This window comes from Saccopteryx bilineata, chromosome 6 (genome assembly GCF_036850765.1).
Source record: "Saccopteryx bilineata isolate mSacBil1 chromosome 6, mSacBil1_pri_phased_curated, whole genome shotgun sequence".
Classification (NCBI taxonomy): Eukaryota; Metazoa; Chordata; class Mammalia; order Chiroptera; family Emballonuridae; genus Saccopteryx; species Saccopteryx bilineata.
Genome location: NC_089495.1, coordinates 204,080,975 through 204,089,923, shown reverse-complemented (window position 1 = coordinate 204,089,923; position 8,949 = coordinate 204,080,975). Strand labels below are relative to the sequence as shown.

The 8,949-nt window shown below is 52.5% G+C and overlaps 1 protein-coding gene across 1 annotated transcript; it reads left to right on the top strand.

Annotated features, from left to right (window-relative positions):
- Positions 1-206: 206 nt before the first annotated feature.
- BPIFA2 (BPI fold containing family A member 2) lies at positions 207-8,900 on the top strand. The gene is made up of 9 exons (XM_066237271.1): positions 207-355; positions 1,064-1,263; positions 2,848-2,992; positions 4,054-4,161; positions 5,531-5,683; positions 6,255-6,336; positions 7,395-7,458; positions 8,051-8,130; positions 8,708-8,900. Exons 2-8 carry the CDS (start codon positions 1,077-1,079, stop codon positions 8,089-8,091), a joined length of 780 nt encoding a protein of 259 aa, XP_066093368.1. The 5' UTR covers positions 207-355; positions 1,064-1,076; the 3' UTR covers positions 8,092-8,130; positions 8,708-8,900.
- The last annotated feature ends 49 nt before the right edge of the window (positions 8,901-8,949 follow it).

Here is an 8,949-nt window from a genome sequence, read left to right as displayed (position 1 = left end):
ATTCTTGAAGTTGCCCATTCTCAGTCTTCACCCCAACCCCCACCCGCAACGGCCACCGTCTTGGCAGCTGGAGGCGCCCCGAAGAGCCTGGTCTTAGTCTTGGCAGAAAGTCCTCCGCGTACCCATCCATTTCAATTCAAGCATCCTGAGTGACCTTTGGGTTGGAAGTCTCTCCGTTCATCCTAGACGGGGGTTATTTTCTTTGGAGTCTCCTTGGATGGCCCCGGAAGCGGAGCTGGCTTCTATGGGCAGCCTCCCATCCCTCAGCCACCCATATAAGGGCCGCCGCCACCCAGAAGAGTCCTAGGAGACCTCGCAGGAGAACAAGGATTCGTGAGCATCCTTCTCCAAACCTGTGAGTGGTGAGCTTCCCCTGATGACACCCCGCAAGGCGGTTCTTCTGAAGGCTTTGCGGGCAACAGGCAGAGGAACGGGGCTGCTTGGGTTCTGAGTAGAGCAAAGTTAGAGAGAGAGGTAGATTATATTCAGAGAGCTGTCAAACTGGTGAGCAACGGCGGGCCACGACCTGGAGCCCACTTATTTGTTCATAGTTCTATTCAGCAGAGAGCGAGTTGTTGACCGGTACCAGGTGAGGGCTCTTCAGCGGGGGCGGAGGGCTTCGACAGTGGAGTCTCAGTCTCAGTCCCTCTTCTAAAGAGCTCACAGCCGGGCGACAGAGGCGGACAGGTCATTCCGATGCTGGAACTCAGGACTCTGACCAGAGAACAAAGGCAGAAAAAAGGGTGGCGTGAAGTCCCCTAATTCAGGTCAGACAGGGGCCAAAGGTAGGCTTCACAGAGGACATGAGGTCAGTAGGCAGCGACCCTGCTGTAAAGACCGGGGACTTGTAGTCAAGCCTGACTTTGCAAATCTCGCTTGTGGGTGCACGGGCCGCGGGTCTCTGGGCTCCCGCGTTCTGACCTGGGCTATACGTTCTGCTGTAAAACAGGAGACGGCCACATATGCCTCAAAGGAATGTGAAGTGTCCGAGTGGTAGGTGCTCATGGAAAATTCCTTTCCCCTCTGGGTAATTCTCACTCCTGTTTCTTCCATGGATGTCCAGGTGTCAGGACAAGATGTTTCAGCTTTGGAAACTCGTTCTCGTGTGTGGCCTGCTCACTGGGGCCTCAGCCTCTCTTCTTGGGGGTCTTGGCAACTCAGGCTCTCTTCTTGGGGGTCTTGGCAATGACCTGGGTAAGGTTGTAAACAGCTTGAAACCTGTCGTGGAAAACACCCTTGACACCGTGGACCACACACTTCAAGGTGAGTCACCAGAACCCTACGGTGCATTACCAGGGGCTGCCACCAGGGGCCGCCCCGTATGAGTGGTTTCCAGGGAAAGGTGGTCACTTACTTACTTTTTTGATGAACAAGCCATGCTTAAAAGACTATCCTTTTTACATATTTTGCCATGGCGAACTTTTTCCAATATGTACTTAAGTTCCTAAAAGTGAGATTTCAAAAGTTCAAGTGATAGACACATTTTAAATTCTGGTAGATGCTGACAGAGAATTCCCTACATTAACATTTTCTCGGACAGTGTCTCTGTACCCCCTTCACCCCAGGGGTATAGGCAACTGAAATGCTTGGCCAGTCTCATCAATGAAACGTTGCAACCCGCCTCACTGTGCATTTCTCTAATTATGGAAGATCCACTCATCCCCCCCCCCCCATTTTAGCTTTTCATAGTCTTAGCATGTTATTCTATTGGGCTGTTTCCCTTTCTTACTGATTTGTATGGACTCTTTGGAAATGAATTCTACCTAACCTAGGTAGCTGTATTCCTACATTTATAGTTAATCGAATCTCCTTTTTATTCTGATTTCTTAAAAGAACTTGGCTTTCTTTTTCACTTTCTGGAAAATGAAGACAACACACATATTCACAAAACACACACACACATATTTATGCACCATATATATATATATATATACACACCATATATATACCATATATATATATATATATATATGAGTTAGTAACGTTTGTAAAATGCTGCCTCTCAAATATTGTCAGGCAATCTTTAAAGATACAGGAGCAATCTAATCTTGAACGTCACTGTTGAGAAAACTAAGCTCAGAAACAGAAGTGTCTGGTTCAAGTTCACTTAGTGAGTTATAAGACTAGACACAGTTTTATTCTGATTGGCACCCTCTGTTTGCATCCTTCTCACCAGGAAGATACACTGTCCATTACAGAGCCAAATTGTGGTGCTATGATTACACATCTTCTCCAGTACAATGGCATGCATTCTCGCTAATCCCTGTTTTCGCTGGGGACCTCCCATGAGGACTCTCTGTCCTCCTGCTCCGGTGTGAATTATTGCTCTCTGGGCCTGCTGTATAACTCTCATCCCGGGACTCCAATTTGTTACGTTTATGGGTCGGAGTCGTACGTTTCCCTTGATTCTAGATTTTTCTGTCTCTTAGTCTATTTCCTCATTTTGTTTGACCTAGTTGTTTTCCAGCTCGTGTGGACATCTCACTTAGACCCGTAGACCACACCCCACCCCCAATCCCTAGTAGAGGCTGGGGGTATAATCATTATCCATTGCCCGGTCAGTTGCTGGATTGCTTTGTTGATGAATAATGAGCAGACATTAGTATGAAGGCAGCACGGAAGGAAGAGAGGCGCCGTAGCCGTGTGTCTTTGGGCAGATTTCTTAAACTTCTCATCTTTTATTTTCTGGTCTGTAACATGCAGACAAACATCAGATAGTTATACCTCACTGCATTGTTAGGAAGAGGGAAGGAAACCACACGGGCAGAGAGGCTTCTCTGGGGCTTGACGCACAGTAGCTGCTTCCCACGTGGCCCACAGCACTGACCAGCCGTCCTTTCCTATCAGGCATCCTCGGGTCACTGAGGAGCGACTTGAAAGCGGTCCAGGACTCCAAGGTTTGGCAGCTGGCTAAGCAGAAGTTCCTGGATGCGGAAAAAATGGTGAACGACGCCCTTTCTCACATCCTTTCATATAAGGACAAGCTTTTTGCGTGAGTTGGTTCCTCACGGTGCAGATAGATCTTGGTTCCAAATAAAGAGGAGGGGGTACAGGAATACATTTCTTTGAGAGAAAGGGTTAAGTTTAAGATTAAAAACAGAAAGATAGGTCCTGGCCAGTTGGCTCAGGGGTAGAGCATCGGCCTAGCGTGCAGGAGTCCAGGGTTCGATTCCCAACTAGGGCACAAAGGAGAAGCGCCCATCTGCTTCTCCACCCCTCCCCCTCTCCTTCCTCTCTGTCTCTCTCTTCCCCTCCCGCAGCCGAGGCTCCATTGGAGCAAAGTTGGCCCGGGTGCTGAGGATGGCTCCATGGCCTCTGCCTCAGGTGCTAGAATGGCTCTGGTTGCAACAGAGCAATGCCCCAGATGGGCAGAGCATCACTCCCTGGTGGGCATGCCAGGTGGATCCCGGTCGGGTGCATGCGGGAGTCTGTCTGACTGTCTCCCGTTTCCAACTTCAGAAAAATACAAAAACCCCAAAAACAAAACCCAGAAAGATAACTTGTTCTTCCCATAGAGCCACAGTGGTCTGAGGCAAAGTCCACCAGAACATGATTAATGAGAGGCAGGATCAAGGGGCCAATCTGGGCATCACGTGGGTTTGTGTTCCCACATTCTGTAATTTCAGGGTCGGGGGAGGGTTCCCTTCCCTCTCCCCTTGTTTGCTGGTGCCTGGATTCCCTTTTTCAGGGAACAAGGCTTTCTCCTCCAAATATAGCTGAGAATAAAATTCTGAAACCCCTCAGGGGAGAGAAAAATGAAATTCACACCTGCTGGCTCCAAGCATAGAGTTTTGGAGTCAAAATGTTCTGGGTTCAAATTCCGACAAGAGCAATTATTCTTCCTGGGAATCTGGGGGGAAATCACAATGGTCTGACCCCCGGTGTGCCACGCGGTACTATGGAGACGATCAAACCTCTGAAGAGGGCTACGGTAATGCCCAAAGCAGGCAAGGCTGCGGATGCTCAGATGCTCAGCGCCGCCCTGGCACAGATAAGTGGTCAGCGCATGGCTGTCACGAGGAACAACAAGGGCAAATTCTGTTTTCGGCACAGGTTGAAAATCAGCAACGTCCACATCGTGGATGTCAAAGTCGAACTCACATCTGATGGCAAAGGGCTTACCATGAGGTTCCCCTCCACCGCGGACGTCTCCGTGGCCCTGTGAGTACGCGCTAGAATCTGCGGTTTGGGGGAGGCCGTGCCGCGCGGCCAGTGGCGCTGTGAACCGGCAGCGCCCTTTTCTACGCTGCTGTGTGGCCCCGGGCCTCAGTCTCCCAATCTGCAAATAAGGGACTTGTTCTGCTCCCAAACCCTAACCGTTAACAGGTTCCAGCGAACTTTGGCCATACCCACGTCTCTTTTCAAAGGTTCCTCCGTTAAGTACGTCTATTCCTGGGCGGACATAACATTTACCTAATGGTAAAACTTGCCAAAATTGAGAAGGTTAACATTTGTAACTCTTGGGCAAAATTTTCTCCCGCATTATTTTGTCTCTCCCGATTCTCTTTAAATAGCAGTGACCATTACAGACAAAGGCCTATATATAGCCGTGCATAGTCTGTAGAATAAAGGGCGTGTGTGAAAAATTTAACTTTATTTTTAAAAATGATTTCTATTGAATTTATTGCGGTTACCTTGGTCAACGAAATTCTGTAGGTTTCCAGGGTGCAGTCCTACAACACGTCATCTGCACACTACAGTGTGTCCTCGCCACCCAAGGTCCAGCCTCCCTCCATCACCATTTCCTCCCCCTGCCCCCCCATTTCCCTCTCCCATCTGCCCCCCCCTCATCCCCATACTGTTGTCTGTGTCCCTGAGGTTCCTTTCGTTTTCCTGTTTAATCTCTTCACCTGTTTCACCCCCTCCCCAGCCCCCTCCCCTCTGACAGCCATCAGTGTGGTCTCTGTACCTATGAGGCTGTTTCTAATCTTGTTTATTTCGTTCCTTCGGTTCCGCATGTAAGTGAAATCATATGGTAGGAAAAGACATCGTTTTAACGTCTATTAATGACTTTTTAAAAAAATACAGAGGTAGGAAAGTGAGCACCTGGTGGGGGGAAATCTTTATAAAAATTAAGTATACTACCGGTTCATCGTTCATTGGTGATGAGATCTGGGGATGATTACCCTCTCTGTAACGCTTCCTCGTTCTGCAAATAGAGATGCTACTAGTACTTCTCCCTCACGGTAAGATCAGGTGGATTGATACCTGATCTTACCGTGAGGGAGAAGTACTAGTAGCATCTAGGGAAAATACCTCTCAAAAGTGCCTAACATAATCTGTGCTCAATACATGTTAACTAGTATTATTTTAATGAGTGTGATGTTAACGAAAACTTTCATATGAACCCAACCCTATGTGGCCAGGAGAAGAAACCCCGAATGTGACTATGCAAATCCCTTAAAGAACACGGATAGTGCTGACATTGCCCACAGGAATCCTGGATAACGTCCCCCAGATGGAGGAGCCCGAGGGGGACGATGTGGGGGTCTTCTAGACCCCTCCTCACGGTGATGCGTCCTTCCTGCAGGCCCGTCGTCGGCAAGCTGGTCGACCTGAAGGCTTCCCTGGACCTCCTGACCAGTGTCCGAGTTGAAACCAACGCCCAGACTGGCGCCTCCACAGTGGTCCTGACAGAATGCGCCAGCGACCCAGCCAGCATCTCTCTCTCCCTGTTGGACGGGTGAGTCCCTCCCATCCGTCTCAGAGGAGTGTCCCGGGCCCCTGACGTCAGCCCTGTTCCTCTACCTGGCGGCGCACAGTGTGTGTGTGTGGGGGGGGAGGGGGTTAGGCTCTGTCATCAGACAGACCCTGGTTCAGGTATCAGCTCTGTCACTGGCTTGTGCTGAGGAGGTGACAGGTATGCTGAGAGCCGAAGGTGGGAAGGGGCCAGCCGTAGCAAGCCCCGTGTAATGTTTAGGTACCAGGTTAGGCGCTGCTGTGCTTTGCTCGTCCCCACGTCCCCAGCCGAGCTGGGGCCCTGGCGCAGAGCTGCTGCTCTCTGATATCTGCTGAATGAACAGGGTTGTTGAGGGGACTCTCGTGAGGAATTGAGGTGGGCCACTGGGCTCAGACCTGGGGTCGTAAGGGATGACTCCCCTGGGTAGAGGGAGGCTCTGTCTGTGCTTGGGAAGGCATCTCAGTGTCCCCGGAGTTTGTTTGCTTCCCATCCTCCCCCGCCCCCACCCCGCTCCCCCACTGCTTGGGAGCTCTGCCCACTCTGCCACGCTTTATTCGTTTCCTCTCTTTTCCAGCCAAAGCGCATTGGTCAATGAGGTCGTAGACACTATGACCAGCTTCCTGAGCAACACCGTGTCCTTCCTGGTGCAGAAGCAGGTGAGTCCTCCCCTCCTGGGGGCCCGGTGGGGGGAGGGCGAAGGGAGATTGGCATTTACAGGCCTGGGCCCCTTCCCTTCCCTTCTGAGCTGCAAACCTGGCATTGGGCTGCCAGCTGGAACCCGCCCCTCTTCACTCAGCCCGGGGCCATTGCGGGGAGGGTCGCGGAGGCCTGACAGGAGCTAAGATCACTGCGTCCCAGACTGGGGCTGTTGGCCACACCCATGCATGCTGTCCGCGGACATCTCCCTTTAACCAACACACTGTCACTCACTTCAATGTATTTAAATACACTTATTTTTAAAAGGAAACTTCATATCCCTACCACACATAGACGTTAATATCACTTATAATTAATTTAAAAAATAAGCACAGACCTATAAAATAGATTTTTTTCCCCCTTTTTATCGGCACATCATCCAAAACCCTGTGTACCAGGTGCAGGATTGCCGCGCATTATACAAAACCGTTAGGGACCATGTGCCCGAAGGTCCAGAGGGTCTGCATTCTGCAAGGGGGCTGGGAACCTGGGTTTATGAAGGGAATTCCTCTGTGAGTCACTGAACTGGAGCCTGGCTACTTGCTACTCACTACTCAACGTGGGGTCTTCCCCTCACCCCCCCGCCTTCCCCTGGGGGTGTGTGTGCCCTAGAAATGCAAACTCTCAGGCCATGCTCCAGGCCTGCGGAACTAGAATTGGCATTTTAACCAAACCCCCAGGGCACAGCGGACAGAATGATAAGAAACGCTGCCGCCGGTTCCCAGGGCCCCATTTGACTGCAAAGTTCAAGGTTTCGAAGAGTTGAGGGGTCTGGGGGTGTTAGCACTCTGGATTCTTGGGGTTCTAGAATTTTACATGGTAGGTTTTAGAATTCTAACATCCTATAGTTCTCAGAGTCTGAACTTTGATTTGCACTGTTCTAGAACCATCAGGGTCAAAGGGGTTCTAAGCTCCCAGCGCAGGGCATTGCCGAGGGTGGCCGGCAGCCTGTGCCCAGTGGGTAATGGACCTGTCCTCTCCCCTCCTCCCCCATCTCTCCCTCTCTCTCCCTCCTCAGATGTGCCCACTGATCCGCCTCTTCCTCTCCACCCTGGACCCGGAGTTCGTTACTAACACCATCAGTAAGTCACAGCCTGGGGGAGTGGAGGCGTGCCCCGTGCAGCCTCCCCGGGGCGGGCAGGCGGGCAGGCGGCTCCCCAGGGCGGCGGTGCGGCCCTGCGCCCACCCCGAGGGACCCTAAGGAAGCAGAAGCACCCAGAGTCCTGAGCAAGTTGGGAGAGTGTGGCTGGAGGGGTCCCCGCAGAACGGAAGGGGTTCTGTGGCCTCCGAGAGTCCTCTCCTGTCACCCCCACCCCCACGCTCCCCACCCCCGGTGAACCCACAGACGCTGCCTGGCAGGATGATGTGAGAAAGAAGAGGGACTGTATTCTGCGTTCACTTCCTGGCTCTGTGGCTTAGCAACCTTGGGGCCTTGGTTAAAAGGCTCTGCCTCTCTGAGCCTCGGTTTCTTCCGGGTAAAACGAGATGGTAAACATTATAGATAGGTTGGTGAGTGTACCCGTTTTACAGATGAACACACCGAGGCTCAGAGAGGTTGGAGTGACACGTGCGAGGCTCCACGGCCGTCTGGCTGACCCACTGGAGAGTGACCGCCATTGGGGTCTGGTTTCTGTGGGTGGAGGCTGAAGGCCGCTATTGATTTTGTTCCTCCAGACAAACTCCAGCAGGGAGCCCAGGTGCAAATCCACGTCTGAAGAGGGCAGATGAAGAGGACTGCTGTCACGCCCCCGCTGGTGAGGGGCCGGGCTCCCTGCCCCGTGCTCAGGGAGGACAAGGCTTCTCTTCGGGGGATGACGGGGAAGCCAGAGCCGAGCTGGGGTCCTCCTGCTTTCCCTGCAGCAGACTGAGCCCCGGCCTTCGTCCCGAGCTGAGCCCCGAGGCTGCTCACACCCTACACCCCGAGCCTTGGTCCCGTACCCGGACTGAGCGCAGATCCCTGTTGCAGACTGGGTGGGCTCTGGCCCCCGTTATTGACGGAGCCCTGATATTGGTCACAGATGGAGCCCTGACCTGGACCTCAGACTGACCCACAATCCCGATTCTAGGCAGAGCAGCGAACCCCGACTCCAGTCCTGGGCTCTTGATCAGTCTTTTGACATTTGCCATTGTCCCTAAGGGGTGAGGGGGGTAAAGAAGTCAGTGCCAGGTGCCAGAGAAAGACCCCAGACCACAGGCGCTGGTCCCCTCTCCGAGGCCTTAAGCCCTGAGGGCATCGTGGGAAAGAGCTTGGGCAGTCACGTGTGGCGAATAGCAGGTGCCCATAGGGCCCGTGTTCTGTCAGTGGCCTCACTCCCTGTGGTCTCATTCCAGATTCATCGCAGTTGCTTGACTGTGCTACCTTGTAGCGTCTCCCTCCGGGAAGACGCTGCCACCATCCAGCTGGCGTGGGAGCCTGAGCCCGGCCGGAAGGACCTCCCTCAGCCACTGGTAGCCTGCACGGTCAAGACAGCAGTCTCTGTGCCCTTCACCCTCCACCCCCGGCAATAAAGACCACTTCTGCATCCTCCTGTGTGACCCGTTGCACTCCTTTCAATGTGGGGTTCGGGGAGAGG